Genomic DNA, 18,366 nt, shown 5'->3' on the forward strand with positions numbered 1-18,366 from the left:
GGAAGTGCCTGATGGAGCTGCTTTTGGACATTTGCTGTCTTGGAGTATGGGTATTTATAGAGGATTGGCACCTGTCTGGCAAGGAAATGGCACTGCCAGATTGGACATTTCTTCATTCTGGTAATCATGGACTGTTGAAAGAAGACATTGACAAATTGGGACCAACTTCTCGGAGTCAATCCTATGTATTTTACTTGGAATCCCCTCAAAATTACTTCTGTTCCTATGAGGGAATTTTCCTAAATATTTTTTTTTGTTTGGGTGTGTGCTGCTGAGTTACTGCCTCATCTTCAGCACTGCTGTCAGACTGACCGCTGGGTGCCCACGGGGAAAACAGGGCTCCCTGTGTAGTCAGGACAGTCAGACCAGGTAGAACCACACAGGTGCCCTTTGATAATTTCATCTCCAACTATTTCAGGTTGATCAAATGTAAATCATGCTTAAAAAATAGAGTGGACTTTTTGAAAGTTTCAGTTTCAAAGTAAATTTCTCTAAACACTTCTCCCTTTCCCTGTGCAGCTGGACAGGAAGGTATACCAAGGGCTGGTCTGGCTGTCTGCTGCCTGCAGTTGTGCCTATTTGGAGCTGTTTCTCTCTACCCAAGCCTTGTCCCTGCCAGTGCTGCCAGAGCCCAGCCCACCCCTGGGAACTCAGCTCTGCCCTGCAGCCCCCTCCCAACACAGGGCACTGCCCTGGGGCATCTCCCTGGCAGCAGGGCCTTAAGGGCAGGGCAGACAAACAGAGATGCTGCAAGCCAAGGTGCTGCTGCCGCTGTCTGGAGGGAGAGGAGGCTGAGGAGGCACTTTCTGAGGGAAATCTGAGGCACATCTGCTCATGCCCAGGCTGACAGTGCAGGAGTTTCAGTGACACAGCCAAAGCTGACAGCCCCTTCCCTTTAGGAGAAAGCTGAGAGCAGCCCTGGCCATGCAGCACCATCTCCACAGCAGGAGGAATCTGCCCTGATGGGGGTTGCTCCTGCCACCTCCAACTTCTCCCCTGCAGTGTCCATGGGGAGCTTCCAGGCAGGCTGAGAGCTGCCCCTGGCAGGTGGCACATCCCCTGGGCTGGCCAAGAGCCCTGAGGGCTGCAGGCCCTGCTCTGCAGGACAGCCCTGGCAGCCCTGGCTGCAGCCCCAGCTTCACCCCCTGCAGCCATCCCTGGCAGCAGGAGCCGTCCTGCCCTGTCCCTCTGAGGGTGCCCAGGGCAGCCCTGCTCTGCAGCACATCCTCCTCCTCCTGCTCCCCTGCCACAGAGAAATTGGGAAAGTTCTCCTGGCACATCCCCCAGGCTGTGGGGTGTGCTGGCTTCAGGAGATCCCTCCAGGGGACATTGCCCTGCATCCACTGACTCACCATGTGGAGGGCTGTGAAGATCTTTCCCCAAGTGAAGTTTCAGCTCAATGACTTCCTCAGCCTGTCTCTGCCTGGCTCCTGTCCCCTCAGTGCCTGCAGGCAGAGCCCTCAGCCCTGCCGGGCTGGGAGAGGAGCTGGTCCTGGGAAGAGCTGTTCCTTTAAAGCTCAGCAGCACAGACACAGCACAAGGACTTTAATGACCCTCTTGGGACTTGGGTGTTGTTTACATCAGACTCAGTCCCTGAGAGAGCCTTCAAAAGACTTCTCCAGAACTCAAAGTTAAATTGAAACTCCAAAGTTTCTTGAAGTTTTAATGGGTCCCACTGAGGGACATGACTGAGAAAGTGTCCCCAGGTTCCAGTCAGAGCAGAACACTGGAGGCAGTGATGACAGCTGGGGACAAACAAGGGAAAGGTGTCTCTGGTGCTGAATAAACCTGGATGTGTTTCAGGAATGCAAAGGGCCAAGGCCTGAGCCCCAGCCCCTGGCCAGGCACATCCTGTCTCTCCCTCATTGCTCAGGGCTCTTCCCGGGATGGGCACTGGGATGTGGGGATGTGCAATGCCAAGGGCAGCACCATGGGGCGGCCCCTGCCAGGCTGCTGAGCAGGGACAAGCAGCCACCCTGTGATGTCACACAACCCCTTGGATGTAACACAGCCACCTGTGATGTCACAGCCCACTCTGGGATGTCATACAGCACCCTTGTTTTGTCACAGGGCCAATTCTGGGATGTCACCCTGGAATGTCATGCAGCTGCATTGTGATGTCCCAGAAAACTCTGTGATGTCAGAAAGTTGCTTTGTGATGTCACAGTCTGTTCTGTGATGTCACAACACCCTCAGTGATGTCACAAAACCCTCTCTGTGATGTCATGCTGCCACTCTCTAATGTCACAGCACACACTTTGACCTCAGTCTCCTCTATGATGTCATACAACCATACCATGATGTCAGAGCCTGCTCTGTGATGTCACACAGTCTCCTCTATGATGCTGCAGCTGCTCAGTGACCTCACACAACAAACTTTGTGATGTCATAGCCCAACCTGTGACCTCACACAGCCCACTCTGTGCTGTCACACAGCCCCTTGCTGACATCACAGCTGCTCTGTGCCTCTAGGACACAGCCACAGAGGTGCTGCTGTGACACAGTCCCCTCTGGGACATCCCCCAGCCCCTGCCAGTGCTGAGCCCCTGTCAGCTCTGGCTGTGCCCTGCTGGTGTCCCTGAGCTGCCCTGGCAGTGCCCCAGCCCTGCTGGGCTGTGCACAGGAGCTGCTCCTGGCCAGAGCTGTCTCTCTGCAGCGCTGCCCTTGCCAGGAGCTGCCTCTGGGCCAGGAGCCTGGCCCACCTCAGCAGCACAGACACAGCACCAGGACTTTAATGACCCTCTGGGGCTTTGGTGCTCTTTGCATCAAACTCAGTCCCTTGGAGTGTGCTCAAAAAGCTTCTCAAGAACTCCAAGTTAAGCTGAAACATAGACATTTCTTGTAGTTTAAATGGGGTCCACTGAGGGACATAACTCATGTGAAAGTGTCCCCAGGTTCCAGGTAGAGCAGAACACTGGAGGCGGTGATGACAGCTTCAGACAAGGAAGGGAAAGGTGTCTGTGGTGCTGAGTAATCCTGGATGTGTTTCAGGAATGCAAAGGGCCAAGGCCTGAGCCCCAGCCCCTGGCCAGGCACATCCTGTCCCTCCCTCCTTGCTCAGGGCTCTTCCCGGGATGGGCTCTGGCATGTGAGGATGTGCAATGCCAAAGGCAGCACCATGGGGCAGCCCCTGCCAGGCTGCTGAGCAGGGACAAGGAGGCAATGAGGCCCCAGGCCTGCAAGGGTCACTTATCTCCTGCTCCTGGCTCAGGCCCAGGGCCAGCAGCCATGGCCAAAGTGCTGCCCAAGTTGGCTCTGTCAGGGCCTTGCAGCTGCTGCCCATCCCTGTGCCCTGTGCAGCCCAGGCTGTCCTACGGTGTCCCTGCCCTGCACCTCTGTCCCTGCAGGCTGTCGTCATCCCCCGGCTGCCCCACCTGGCTGGCCCCTTCCTTTGCTGACAGCTCTGCCTCCTGCCTGCCTCTGCCTGCCCACACAAAGCCTTGGGCTGCTCCAGGCTCCTTCTGGGGGATGTATTGCACCACAGCCCTGCCCGGGAGGAAAATTCCTTTCTCCTGGTGTCCAGTCTGGGCTTCCCAAGCTGCCCTTGGTGCCATTATCTCTTTCTCTGGCTGTTTTATACAATAAAGAAAAACTCCGAGATGTGTGAAACCACCCTTTAATCCCGCCCCGGCTACTCGTATTCTGTCCTCAGTCTCCAAACCACTGAGCCCAGAGTCTGCCGCCTCTCACTACTGGTTATGGGATGAGGCCTCCAAACCTCATCTTGACAGGTTTTTGGGTCCTCTCCATGGTCTGTGAAAATGAAAACAGTGGTCAAAATTATTTTCTTCCAAATCTTGCAGTGACAGAACAAGGCTCAATATCTGTGAACTGAATGAGGGTGGATTTACATTTGTTAGAAGGAGGAAATATTTTACAATGAGGAGAGTGCACGAAACTGCAACTGTGTTCTTCCACAGTTGGATTCCCCATCACAGTAATTGTCCAAGAGCAGGACCTTTGTGCAGCCTGACCCAGTGAAACCCATTCATCCCCAAGGACAGAATTCCTGTTGTGTGGGTTCTCTGATGTGCTGGGTGCCATCACAACGCTTCTGGCCAGAATGTCTGCTGAGGGCAGCCAGGCTGCTGCAGGGGCAGTGACCTCACAGCCATCACCATGGCAGCCCTGTCCCCTGGGCCTGGCTCTCCCCTTTCCTCTGCCCCTGCCTTGTCTCTGCTGGCATGAAGAGTTTTGTCATTCATATCTTGTCCCCAAGGTGCTGGGGCCAATGGCTTCCCAGGCAGGCTCCTGGAGCAGAAGTGGCTTTTCAGAGCCCAGGCAGAAATGAGCCCTGAGGCAGCAGCTCTGCAGTGCTGGCCACCAGGCCGGGCTACCAAGGGAGGCTTCTGGCCATGGCCTGCAAGCAGCTGCTGCTGCCAAGGTGCCTTTGGTGCCTCAGGCTCTGCCTGGCACAGCTCCCAGCACGGCACTCTGCCCTTGTGCCCAAGCCCTTCCCTGTGCTGGGGCTGGCCTGGGGCTTTTCCTGCAGCGGGACCTGCCCTGCTCCTGGCACAGGAAAGGCAGTTCCTGCTGGAGCAGGAGGCTCTGCCTGCAATGGGCTCCAACAACTCCAGCCAGGCCCTGTTTGCAAAGCCCCAGTGGGAAATGAATGAGGGGGTGAAACCAGATTTCTCCATCCCAAATCTGACATCCTGAGAGGGAGAGGAAACTGTGGCAGGGCTGGAAAAATCCCCAGAGAAAGGAACAACCAAGGGACAGCACTGAGAGCTTCTGCAGAGCTGCTGAGCTGGCCCAGCCTGGGCACATCTGACTGTCAGGGAAGCACTTCTGACTAGAAAAGCCCTGTCCCAAATTTTAACAGCAGCGTCTCCTGACATTTCCTTCTTGGGAGTTGTTGAGATTCCTCCCTGCAGTGGGGACGCCCCTCAAGGTCACTGCTCCAGGCTGAGCCAAAGGGATTTGCCCACGGTCATTGGTCTGGGGGAGTGACACAAATCTCTGCTTAAAAACTGGTTTTCCTTTAGCACAGTTGCTTTGAAATCACTTCCTAGAGCTTTATATAATATGTTAGAGCTCTTATATCTTGGTGTAAATATTTCTCATCAGGAAAATTTTGCCTAATCATTACCATAATAGATTTTATATAAATATTTATATATGGTATCCCATCTTTAATCCTGTGGACCAAATTCTATAAAGGTTAATTCCACCTTTATAATTCTTTACACAGGAACGCTTGAAAATTCTGGGGTGCAATTGGAACCAGCTGCTCCACAGTTCCTTTCACGGAAGAAGTTTAGAAAGCCTGGAGGTTCTTGGGAGTATTTGGATGTGGATATGACAGTGTGGTCAGAGACAGAGAAAGTAAGATAAGCTTTCCCATGAATTGGTCTGGAAACTTTTAGGGAGCTGGAGAGAAAGAATTGGAAACTATCCACAGGTGGTGTTTGGAATAAGTTGGTTTTTTTCCAAAAAGTTGTTTAATGGAAGGTGTTTTCTTCATTAGCCAATCATGTAAAATGTGTTGATTAAATGACCAATGAGGTCCACTTGTAGCAAACCAAGGTATAAAAGAAGAGGATTGAATAAACCGGGGGCTTTTAGCTCTCAGCCTTCTGACCTGAGTCTGTGTCATCTCTGACTCCACAGTCACATTTGGGGATCTGTGGGGGCTATTGAGGATCCTTTCTGCACCTCGTGACCTAACAGGAGCTTCTCCAATAAACTTTGCCTGAAGCTCCTGCTGTGCCCATGACAGGAAACCCTGGGAGTGTCTGGGACATCCCGGCTCTTTGGCAGCCTGGGGACTCCTGCGATGTCACCGTGGAGCCCCTGTGAGTGCCTGTGACAGATCGGTGCCTTTGCAGCCCAAGGTGCCCTGGGATGTCACCATGGAATGGCTGTGACTGTCTCTGAGCACAGGGCTCTTTACCATCCCCAGAAACCCCTGGGAGGTGTCCATGGAGCCCCTGTCTCTGCCTGTGACATTCCAGCTCTTGAACAGCCTGGAGACTCTTGGAAAGTCCCCATGGAACCCCTCTGAGGGCCTGTGACAAATCTGATCCTTAGTAGGCAACCACCCCCAGCCCCTGTTGCTATGGTCAGTTTCCATGGCAACCATCCCCAGCCCCCTGTTGCTATGGTCAGTTTCCATGGCAACCATCCCCAGACCCCTGTTGCCATGCTCAGTCCCTTGACAGCTCCATGCAGACCCCAGGCCAGGGGTGGTTGCCATGGACACCATTGGCAGCCCCATCCCCAGAGTCATGGGATCCCAGATGCACAGAACTGGCTGAGCTGGGAGGGACCCATCAGGATCCTCGAGTCCAACTGCTGGCCCTGCACAGGACACCCCAACAATGCCAGCCTGGGCCTGGCAGCGCTGTCCAAATGCTGCTGGAGCTCGGAGAGCCCTGGAGCTGGGAGCCTTCCCTGGGGAGCCTGGGCAGTGCCCCAGCAGCCTCTGGGCAAAAACCTTTTCCTGAGATCCATCCTCAGCCTGCCCCGACTCAGCTGCAGCCGTTCCCTCCAGTGCTGGCCCTGGGCACCAGAGGGAAGAGGTTCCCACAGCCCCAGCCAGGGACCTGCTCCCAAGGCTGTTGCCATGGCCAGCAGGGCTGGGACCAGCTGGGATGCTCGGTTTCCACAGGCTGGGGTTTAGTAATGGGATTCCCCAATGTCCTGCTCCTGCTACAACCACGCTGCCGCTCGCTGCCCTCCCACCTCCCATGGAAAGCACAAAAGCCAAAGATCCTGGGCTGGGATAAGAACAATTTATTTGGAACAGCAACGAGATAAAGAACAAACAGTAAGAGAAACAATATTGACAACAGAAGGGTTATAAAAAAGGGAAAACTACAACACAACTGACTGTATCTTCCCAGCCATAATTTCCTCCTGCCTGGAAAGGACACCGTTCTCCTCAGGAGGAGATAGAGAGAGAGAGTCCCTTTCCTGCCCCTGGCAATGACCTGAGGTCAGAGTGAATGTAATGACACAGCCCTGGCCAGACCCTCATGTTCTTCAGGCTCACATCATGTCATTGGCAGGGGCAGGAATACGAACAGGTGTCTTCCCAGCATGGATCACAGTGAACACGTATCACCAGGGCTCTTCCAAACGTGGTTCTCCCGTGGGGGATGAAGTTGGAGCAGTGCCCAAAGCTCTTCCTGCAGTTGCAGCATTTGCATGTCTTCCCTTACTGGTGACTTTGTTGGTGTCTGTTCAAATGAGAGCTCTGTCTGAAGCTCTTCCCACACTGGGGACACTCGTAGGGCCTCTCCCCAGTGTGGATACGCCGGTGGGTGACAAGGTGGGAGTTGCGGTTGAAGGCCTTCCCGCAGTCAGGGCAGCAGAAGGGCCTCTCATCTGTGTGAATCCACTGGTGCTGGAGGAGATTGGAGCTCATGTGAAACCTCTTCCCACACTGGGGACACTCGTAGGGCCTCTCCCCAGTGTGGATGCGCTGGTGCTTCATGAGGTAGGAGTTGTACTTGAAGCTCTTCCCAAAGTCAGAACAGTGGAAGGGCCTCTCATCTGTGTGAATCTGCTGGTGGCAGAGGAGATTTGAGCTGGTGTGAAACCTCTTCTGGCACTCAGGACACTCGTAGGGCCTCTCCCCAGTGTGGATGCGTTGATGCCTGACAAGTTTTGAGCTGCAGCTGAAGCCCTTCCCACATTCCCCACACTCGTAGGGCCATTCCCCAGTGTGGATCATCTGGTGGCTGATCAGGGTGCTGCTCTGCCTGAAGCTCTTCCCACACTCCAAGCACTTGTAGGGCTTCTCCCCATCAGGAAGCTGCTCACGGACCACCAGCTCTGATCCCTGGCTGAAGCTCTGTCCACCTTCCTGGCACAGGGTGGGTCTTTCCTCCTCAGAGCACCCTGGGCTGGGTTTGAAGCCCCTCCTCCTGCGGGATCTCAGGGAATTTTCCTCCTTGTTAGATTCCTGTGCCATGGAGCCGCTCAAATCTGCCTCTTCCATGAGGTTCTGCCATGGGGATTTGTCCTCCCTGGTCTCTATTCTCAGCTTGTCTGAGGAAGGCAGGGCAAGGAGAGGATGAGATTTGCCTCCATGCCAGAGGGGAGGGGAAGGAAATCCTCCCAGTGCATCCCTGGCAGGATGGCATTGCCAATGTTGTTGTCCTGCAGCCAGGGGCCATGCTGGGCTAGGAGATGGAGCAAAGAAAAAGGGGAAAGGGGCACTGATTTCCTCCTCACCTGCCTGCATGTCCCAGGGCATCTTCGTCTTCCTCACAACCTCCTCCTCCATCTGGAAAAGGTTTTGGCATGGGAAATTCTGGTTTGGGAGGAAAACAATGGATGAGTACATGGCGTTTAGTACTGCTTTCAAGGCAAACCACAGGGAGAGTCTAAGTCAGAATTACAATTTAAAAAGGAAATTTAGATCAAGATAATGATACAGAAACACTGCCTTAAACCGACAGAGTAAGGATATAACCTGGCACCCTCTTGGTCAGGGTGGTGGGAGCAGTCCCATTAAATGGTGGCTGCAGTCCTGTGGCAGTGATGAATGCGATTCTGTCGAAGCAGCGATCCTGTAGAAGGGTCTGGTCTTCCTCTGATGATCGAGTGCTGGTGATGGAGCTTTTGTCCTCTGGGAATCCAGTAGCCAAGGTGCTCCTGGTGTTGCAAGGCTCAGCTTATATCCAGGTAGGAATGCTTGGCTCCTCCCCCTGGGCAGAGCATCCCACAATGGGATGATGTCATTTTACCAGTCCTGCAGGGACACTCAATGGCCCATTCACAGAAGAGAGCCCCTGGAGGGCATTATCAGGGCTGAGTAATGGAAGAGATAAAGAACACTGCCCCGCCTGTTTATAACAGTTTATGAAGATGGTGATGGAAAACATGCATTTGGTTACATCTTGCACTGCAACCTGAAACAGTGGGGTAATCCCTGCTGGGGGGGTGAACACCACCCCCCTTACCCAAACTGGCTCAGGTGTAAAACCCCCACCCTGGGACAGCCACACACACAGGGGACAATGTCAATCTTGCCCTGGCCCAGGGAAAATCTCTTTTCCTGTCACTACATTGCCCTACCCCCTTTTTTCTCTTTTTCTCTTTTTCCATCTCTCTCTACCTCACACTTATTATTCAATAAAATCCACTTTGGATTTGGTCTTGGTAGCACCTTAATTGGTGCAGAAGCATCTCTCTAACCTTTTTCTTAACCGGATTGCAACATTATTTTGGCACAGTGTGTTTAGGCACTGTTGTCTGACCCCAAGAGCCTTTGATAACAGCATGGTTCCCTCCTCTGAGGAGGTTGTAGTTCATTTGGGAGGAAATCTTGGAAACTTGGACACATCTTCCCCTAAGCGAGTTATGTGACAAAATGGCTGTTGTGGGTAGCCAGTGTAAAGAAAATATTTTCTTGTTCTTCCTTGAAAAGTTTGTTCAAATCACTGGAGAAAACGGAACAAATATTATCAGTGAGGCTGACAAGGTTCATTGACCCCAAGGTGAGGAACACAAGGCTGCTAAAGTGCCACAGGAAGCCCAGCTAAGGTAGCCAAGTTCCTGAATAACTCCCAAATTCGCAGGCTTAGGGGCTTTGCCAAATGTGAGAATCGTTATTCTCTTCATCCCTGTCACATTTGTGATAGTTACACAAAAATTTCTCTTGCTTTTAATAATCTGTACTGGGCTGAATTTCCACTTTTCTTTTACGAGAACCTGCCAGCAGCTGAGCTGGAACTGTGCAGGAACCGATGGAAATTGGAATTGCCACAGAATTGCTTCTATTGTTGTTTTATTAATGCTTGGGATTGGTTTGCGTTTTCATCACATGCCACTTGTGGGAAAATCAAATATTCATCAAAGTGGTTTATGCAGAGTTGAATTTGATTTCTGCCAAGTTTATTTTGTCCAGTGCCCAGGGGATGCTCGAGGGGTCTCTGTTCTTGCCTCTCATCCTGGGGGATGCTTGGGAGGGGCTTTTGGGGGCTGTCCCTGTCACCCCAGGCCATTACTCAGGGGCTGTCCCTGTCCCTGTCACCCCAGACCATTCCTGAGGTGGTCTCCATCATTCTCATCCCAGGGAACTCATCCCAGGGAATGCCTGGGGGTCTCCCTCCCTCTCACCTCCATGCCAGGAGATGCTCGGGGCAGTCTCTGTCCCTCTCAGCCCAGGGGATGCTCAGGGGTCTCTGTCCCCTTGCTCTGGGCGATGCTCAGGGGTCTCTCCATCCCGCTGGCCTCAGGGAATGCTTGTGCAGGGCTGGGGACCAGGGGCTCTGTGTCCCGCTCACCACTGAGGGTGCTCGGGGCTTGTGGGGCTCCCCGACCTTCTCATCCCTGTGGAGACGAGGGTGGTCTCTGTCCCTCTCAGCCCTGGTGTGACCCCAACCAAACATCATCGGGGTCAGAGGGACAGAGACATCCCCAAACCCCCAGAAGGGCTGAACCTGGGATCATGCTCATATCCTCTTCATCTGTTTAACCCAGAAATGAGTTCTGCACCTTTAAGGCTGGTTCTGAGACCGAAGGGAGGCAGGAAGTGAGCAGGTTTTTTAAGAAACTGCACTCCTCCATATTCCGGCTCCTGGACAGACAGATTGCAGGACAGGGTTCTCCTTTGGTTTTAGTTAGTTTTTAGCTCTCTAAGGCAGATAAGTGCCCTGGACTGTGGTTTTTCTTTTACTTTAGAGCTGTTTAAACCTGCTCTGAACATCCAGGAGAGCACTGGCAGCTCCACCTGTGGCCCATAGGCCTGGGCCTAGTCCACAGCATTTCCAGTGCTGGAGAAACTGATAAGAGACTGAGTGAGCAGAGCTACAGCCCACGGAGGGACTTTCTGAGTTTGTCATCTCTTTTGGAGCGGCAAGAAGTTTTATTGTTTAATATTGGTCATTTGCTGTGCTCATGAATGCTTTGTCTGTTAAATAACCAGGTTTTTTCCACTTTTCTCCAAGGAAATCTTTTCCCAAACTGTTTGGGGGAGAGGCTGCTTGAATTTGCTTTCTAGGGGAAACCCCTTTTGGAGGTTTTCTCCCAAATTTGCCCTAAACCAGGACAGGGTGGTGGGGAGAGGAGAGAGCCCCAAGTGGCTGGACTGGGGGGAGGCTGGAGAGAGGGACCCTGGAACCCCAAAACCACCCAGCATCCCTAAACAGGACCCTGGAGAGGGGGGATCCCCAGGACCCATGGGATCCTTGGCAGCCATGAGAGAGGGGACCACCAGAACTCCAGAGGGATGAGAATGCAAATGAGATGCTCCTGGTGGCTTTTTTTGATTCACTTTTGGATTTTGAAGGTTTTTACCAGGTGACTTCTAGAGATGAACTTGGGCAGGGGCCTTTCAGACACACTGTGCTCATCCCTGGTTTTTCCCCAAAGCAGGATTTCCCATTCCCAAACCTTGGCCCAATGGAGGAGAATGCTGCAAGGAAGAGAAAGATGCCCAGAGACACTCAGGCAGGTGAGGAGGAAGTCAGTGCCCCCTTCCCCCTCTCTCTTGCTCCATCTCCCAGCCCAGCATGGCCCCTGGCTGCAGGACAACCCCACTGCCAATGCTGTCCTGCTGGGGATGCACTGGGGGATCTCCTGCCCCTTCCCTCTGGCACGGAGGCACATTCACAGGCTCTGGGACAGGAGGGGGAACCGCGGGCGCTTTGGGGTGCGTGGCTCGGCTGCTCCCGGCGCGGTTCCCCCGAGCCCCCGGCACGGCTCCGCCAGGCCCCCCCACCACGGCGCTTGCTGGAGGTTTTTTAACAGAAATGCTGGTAAATTGACCATCTGGAATGACACTAAATACAATTTCAAGAAGCTGCTGGTTTGCTGGGCAGTTTGCCACATTCCACATTATTGTTTCTTTCAGTAAAACTGCAGTTTAAATGGTTTTAGTAAATTTATGCTTGCATAAAATTTGTGGCTACCATGGGCTTCTCTCAAAACTAATTTACATAAAATCATGACACACACCTTATATCCTTTTAATCCCTCCAGTAAATCCATCATGCTGTTATTTCAATCCCAGATTGTTCAACTTTTCAGTACCTTATTTCCATGAATAGCATCAGAATAAGTTAAATTTTGTTGTATGTATAACTCCTAATGATACTAATTTTTGATTCTGTGATGTTTAATTTAATGCAAATTCAGGGTTGATAAGATTAAGCAAAATTGAACTTCATTATTGTTAGATTTGAGCAATGTTAAGATACATTCTATTAATTTGAAATCCTGTTGTTCTGGATTGAGAGATAATGTGTGTATTGTATTTACCATCTGTCAGAGGTAGGGCAGTTATTTTCTGTTAATTGGGCAGTTTTCTTTATCTCTTCAACAAATCAATCCTCCCTCCAGGGAGATATCTTTTGTTAATGGGCCATTGAGTGTAACTGCAGGACTGATAAAATTGCATAATCCCACTGTGAGGTGCTCTTCCCAGAGGGAGGAGCCATGCATTGCAGACATGGTGAGGCTGGGGGTGAGGAGCAGCTTGTCCAAACAGGGTCAGCCCTCAAGGGGCTCATTCTTCTACATGCCCAGACCTCCCAAGGAGACATTCAGCATCAAGATCTACTGGGGAATGCTTCTATCAGCTCTTCTCTGAACTGGAACCTAAAAAAAATACTTGATTAAAGAAAAAAAATAATAATGAGGTGCACTTTGAAATCTTTCATCCTTAAAGGAACACCACACTGACTCCAATCAGCTGCATAAGATCTGGACACATGAAGACCATTGAAGAAAGAGCCCGCAAGAGCTTTCTGTGTTTTGACGATCCTCATGTTGGATTTGGGGCTGGGTCCAGGAGCCTAAGGCACTAAGAGAAGGATGAAGAAGCTGCTCAAGGAGTCATAAGCAAAATTCCAAGTGCCTTGGAGCATGGCTGGGCCCCGGTGAGGGCAGGGAGTGCCAAAGGCTCCCCAGGGACTGCTGAGAGCAGATCCTTGAGGCCAGGAGTGCAGGGAGCCCAAGGCTCTGGGCAGGGAACTGCAATGCTGAGCAAGGCCTGGGCTGGCTGGGGGAAGCAGAAAGGCCAAGCCCTGAGCCCAGCCTGGGCCAGCAGGGCCTGTCCCTCACGGGTGGCTCGGGGCTCTCTGTGGGGCAGGGGGATGTGAGGGGCAGCAAGGACAAATGCCATCAACCTGTGTGACACTCCAGATCCTCAAGGAACCAAGGAGCCAGTGTGACACACCGGGGCCTCATGGAAACAGGAGGCCATTGTGAGCCTGCAGGGCTGGAACACCCCAGAACACTCAAATGCTGGTGTGATGGACAATCCTGTAAGTTAAGGCCATTGAAAGTGTTACTGTTAAATGTGAAGTTTCAATAAGTCAAGTGTGTTAATTATGTTGTTGTTAAGATGTAAAACCTCTAATGTTACTGTTGATTTGAAGTTGTAATAAGCAGAGTTGTTGTTACAAGGTTGAACCTGTTAGTTACCTTCACTGTTAGTCCCTGCAGTTCACACCCACCCTTGTTACCTCCGTCAAGTGCTGCCTCCACTGCTCTCTAAAATGGCGCCGAGGAAACCTCCCTGGGAAATATGCAAATCAAGAGGAAGTCAAGGGAATCTAACTAAAGACCCTGAAGCCGACAAACAAAACCAAAATTTAAGAAACTAAGTCAATGGTTCTGCTGGCAAAAGGTACTCCTATTCAATTAGTGAGGTTTTAGAACTCACTGTAATTTCAACAGAACAGAGTTGAAGTGAGGACCCTAGACTTCAAGCCAAACAGTAGACTTCCTGGGCACGTTCGTGAGGACGGAAGCCCCAGTTCTGCTGTGCAGCAAAAACTGCGTCACCTCCTCCTCTGCGTCGCTACCGGGAGCAGTGGCGGTGTGCGCGGCCCCTCGGGCCCCCAATTAGAGCTGGAATAGCACCGCCCCTGCTGTGTGATTGACAGCTCTGCCAGGCCAGGGCTGGGGACGGGGCTCTGTTCCCCCACAAACCAAGGCCTGACCCGGCCCTGGCCCCACACTGGCATTCTGAGCATCCTCAGGTGTCTCGGGACATCGATCTCATCCAGCCTCTGACAGCGACCGCGGTGACACTGCGGAACCTCATGGAACCAAGGGTCACTGTGACAATGCAGGTCCAAGGACGCCACAGTGATACTACAGAAACTCATGGAACCATGGGTGAGTTGTAACAATGGAGATCCAAGGAAACTATGGTGGGACTGTGGAACTTCATGGAATCAAGGAGACCACTATGCAGCTCAGGGGCCCTATGGAAGCAAGGGTCAATGATCAAACTGTGGGGCCCATAGAAACAAGGAGCCATTGTGACACAGCAGGGCTGCATGGGGCCAGTGGACCCTTGTGAGTCTGTTGGGGCTCATGAAACCAAGAAGCCATTGTGACATTGCCAGATTTCATGGAATCAAGGAGACCATTGTGATGGTGTGGGGACCCATGATATCAGTGGAACATGGAACAGGTCTGCCTGGTTTGGCCTCCTGGGGCCTGTCTGACAGGTCCTGCTGAATTTGACATGTCAAGGGCCACTTCCCATCTGACTGTGAAGCACTGGGGCTCCGTGCTTTCCTTCCTATGGAAAAGAACTATCTTTCTTGTCTAGGCTCCCATGGTTTAAATCAGGATTCCACCTCTAAAATTCCCTATATCCAAGGCTTTCTCCCAGACAAAATCTGCCAATGCAGTCAAGTCTGGCTAGCCTTGGCCTCTGGTGACTGCCTCTCATCTGCCCCTGGGGCTCGGCTGTTTTCTTCCTGTGGAGACCACTGAGACACTGCGGGGCGTTGTGGAGCCAAAGGGCATTGTTACACTGCAGGAACTTGTGGAACCAAAGGGATCATTGTGACAATGTGGGGTCTTGAGGAACCATGGGATCATTGTGACACTGTGGGGTCTTGTGAAATGCAGGGGCATTGTGACACTGCAGAGTACCATGGATCCAAGGGACCATTGCGACAGTGTGGACCCTCACAGAACCAAGGACATCATTGTGGTTCTGTTGAACCGCATGGTCTCAAGGGGCCAGTGTGAAGCAGCAGGGCTTTGTGGAACCAAGAGGCCATTGTTGCATTTCAGGGCCTCATGGAGCCAAAGGTCCGTTGTGATCCTGTGGGGCACCATGGATCCATGGAGACCATTGTGGCACTGCAAGGACCCATGGAATCATTGTGACACTCTGGGGCGCCACAGAACCAAAGAGCCATTGTGACCCTGCAGGGCCTCATGGAGGGAAGGGGTCATTGTGACACTGTGGGAAGCTGTGGAACCATTGTTGCACTACTGGGCCCCAACAGAACCAAGGGGCCATGGTGACACATCAGGGCTTCATGGAACACAAAGACCATTATGACACTGTGGGGCCTTTTGGAACCATGGAGACCATTAAGATCCTTAAGCACTTGTGTAACCAAGGGGCCATTATGATGCCACAGGACATCATGGAAGCAAGAGAACCACTGTGATGTTGCAAGACTTCATGGAAGCATAGAGCCATTGTGACCCTGCATGGCCCTATGGAACCAAGAGAACACAAAATAGGTCTGGCTGTCTTGGCCTCCCAGGAGTCACCTGACAGGTCTGGCTGACCTTGGAATGTGGAAGGCCTCTCCCATCTAGTCCTGAAACACTGGGGCTCTGGGCTTTCCTTTGTATGGAAAAGAACTGTCTATCGTTTCCAGGTATCCATGGCCAAAATTAGGATTCCACCTCCAAATTTCTGTGTATCCAAGGATTGCTGCCAGACAAAAGCTGCCAGGACAGACAGGTCTGGCTGGTCTTTAATTCCTGAGTGCCAGCACTGACCTGTTTTCCAAACACTGGAAAGGGCGCTATGCTTTTCTTTTCATGGAAAAAATCATCCTTCTCCAGGCACAAATGTCTGAAATTAGGATTCCACATTCATAATTTTGAATATCCAAGGGTTGCTCCCAGACAAACCTGCCAGGACAAACAGGTCAGGCTTGCCTTAGCCTCTGGTAGCTGCCATTCATCAGCTCCTGAAACATGGGGGTTCTGTGGTTTCCTTCTTATGAAGACCAGTGTGACACTTGGTGGCCTTGTGAAATGCAGGGGCATTGTGACACTGCAGAGCACCATGGATCCAAGGGACCATTGTGACACTGTGGAGCCTTGTGGAACCAAGGACATCACTGTGGCTCTGTTGGGCCCCACGGTCCCAAGGGGCCAGTGCAAAGCAGCAGTGTGGGAGTTAGCCCGGCTGTAACTCGGAGTCAGCCAGATTTTACCCCAAAAGAACCCAGCGTGAGGTTCAAGCCCTGGGAATCATTTGCTTACCTTAGGATGAGCTTGGGAGTTCTCCCATAAGCCTTTAGTGTTGTTAAGTTAAGTTGTCCAAGTTCTGCTTCCCTACTGGTTACTTGTTTCCCCTATATGAGTATTGTTCTAGTTCTCTAGCCCCAAGTGTATATGTTGTTGCTTTCCCTTTATCTCAGGTCTTTGGATCCTGCCCTTCATGCTGTGCTCAACTTCTCCATGTTTATTGATTTTCACCCCATTATTGAAGTTCTTTTTGGGCAATTCCATTGAACCCACTCCTTTTCATTTTTGCCAACTTCACTCTTAAGTCAGGGAACCAAAGAGGTTTGTTGCAGCCACCCTCACTGTGACATCTGGCCCCTGAGCAGGGACCCTGACATTCAGTTACATCAGCTGGGGTTAGCTGAGAGATAGGCCAGTGCTCCTCGGGACTGTGGATTGTGCCGGGCCCAGTGGATTTCCCATCACTTCGAGGGACCTGAGCCAGCATTGGTGGGGACGATGATGGTTTCTTCCTGTGGAGGATTTCAGGTGGGTTTGGGAAAATGCAGGACATTTATCGCCTATTTTGTCACCGTGTTTTTCAAATACGGATCCACATCCCATAATTGATTTGGGGTGTTCCGGTGGCTGTTCCCCCCAAAGTGGAGAAGGAGAAAAATGGGTGGTCAGTTGTCCAAAGTAGAAAGGAGCTTGTATGGACACTTTAAGTTAATTCTCACTGATCATGACAAAATATTTTCAAAGAACAAATTAAAATCAATCGTGAGGTGGATCATTCAAAATTTTCCAGACACTTATGCTGACGATATCCATACTACTGAATTTTGTGACTCTGTGGGATTTAAATTGTAGAACCTTTCGATCAAAAGGGACCCCGTTGCACCCGCATGCGCCCCTTCTTCTACACCATCCTTGAGACCCTTCACCAGCAAGCTCTGAGTCGAAAACTTGATCCATCAGTCACTCCTAACCCGGGACCTCCCCCGAAACCTGCCTTTCTTGGACTTTCCATGATGGTCCAAGATGGCAATGGCCACGCTGTCTTGGAGCATTGTGCCCTGGAGACCCAAGATGGAAGAAGCCCCAATGTGGCTCGGGAGCCTGGCCATCCTCCCTCCATCTTGGCTCCTCCACCTCCTGCTACCACAACCTTCTCTTCCACTCTGAACGAACCTCCAGACTCCACCCCTGTAACTGCAGGTCACACCTCCACTGTCATTCATTCCACCTCCACCCTGGGCCACAGCTCCCGAAAATGACAAAATGGCAGCACCCTTTACTCACCCTCTGGCAACAAAATAAACCCTATGGTCAAGGATACTAAGCCTGGCTGTCACACTATTTTTAATCCAAGTGTTTCTGCTCCAAGTTATTCTTCCTCCCCAGAAGACAGTTTGGATTCCCCAGTGCCACCTCTCCCCTCAAGCCTAGAAGATCCCTGGGAAAGGATCTGGAAGGAAGCAGTTAAGGAAGGAGACTGGCAAATAGTCTTGAAACTCCTCATTGCCCCAGGACATGATGAAAGAAGGGAGCAGAATCCCAGGTATCAGCCACAGGTTTATGGGGAAATCAAGGAGCTCTGTAGGGCAGCTAAAGACTAGAGGCAGGACTCACCTTGTTTCAATGGCCTAATGAGGGCCATGTTTACAGCACATGTAACCCCCTATGATTTAAAATATATATGACCATATTTTTGTCACCTACAGAATACACCCTGTGGGAAAGGGGGATGGAAGTGTTTACTAAATCAATTAATAGCAGACTATGCTAATAATGAGGCAAGGGCGCAATTGACAATCAGCTATCTAGCTGGAAAAGGACAACACAGCCTGCCAGATGATCAAGCAGCAGGTATCCCCAGAGAAGTATTGGATGATATAAAAGAGATGGCTTTGAAAGCTTTAATCCAGGTACCGGATGGTAGCACCCCCCGTTTGGACTATGTAAACATAAGACAAGAACCCGGAGAGCCCTGCATGAAATTTATTGATTGCCTTAAACAGGCACTAGAGAAACAAGTCTGGGATGAAAAGACTCAAAATGAATTACTAAAATCATTGGGGGTAGCCAATGCCAACCTGGAATGTAAGAAAGGGCTGCGTGCCCTTCCACTAGAGATGGAACCCACACTCCTGCAGATGATTGAGGCTGTAATTGCCTCAGGAC

General features: G+C 51.6%; 1 protein-coding gene across 1 annotated transcript in view; it reads right to left on the minus strand.

The window, feature by feature from the left end:
* Nucleotides 1-18,366, minus strand: part of LOC135305562 (zinc finger protein 850-like) — a 243,967-nt gene that overhangs the window by 123,294 nt on the left and 102,307 nt on the right. The window contains exons 4-5 of the mRNA XM_064429296.1: nt 7,167-7,726; nt 990-996 (exon numbers count right to left, since the gene is read on the minus strand). Of these exons, the coding sequence (XP_064285366.1) occupies nt 990-996; nt 7,167-7,726 (567 nt within the window). The remainder of the gene's footprint in view (nt 1-989; nt 997-7,166; nt 7,727-18,366) is intronic.

This window comes from Passer domesticus, chromosome 8 (genome assembly GCF_036417665.1).
Source record: "Passer domesticus isolate bPasDom1 chromosome 8, bPasDom1.hap1, whole genome shotgun sequence".
Taxonomy (NCBI): domain Eukaryota; kingdom Metazoa; phylum Chordata; class Aves; order Passeriformes; family Passeridae; genus Passer; species Passer domesticus.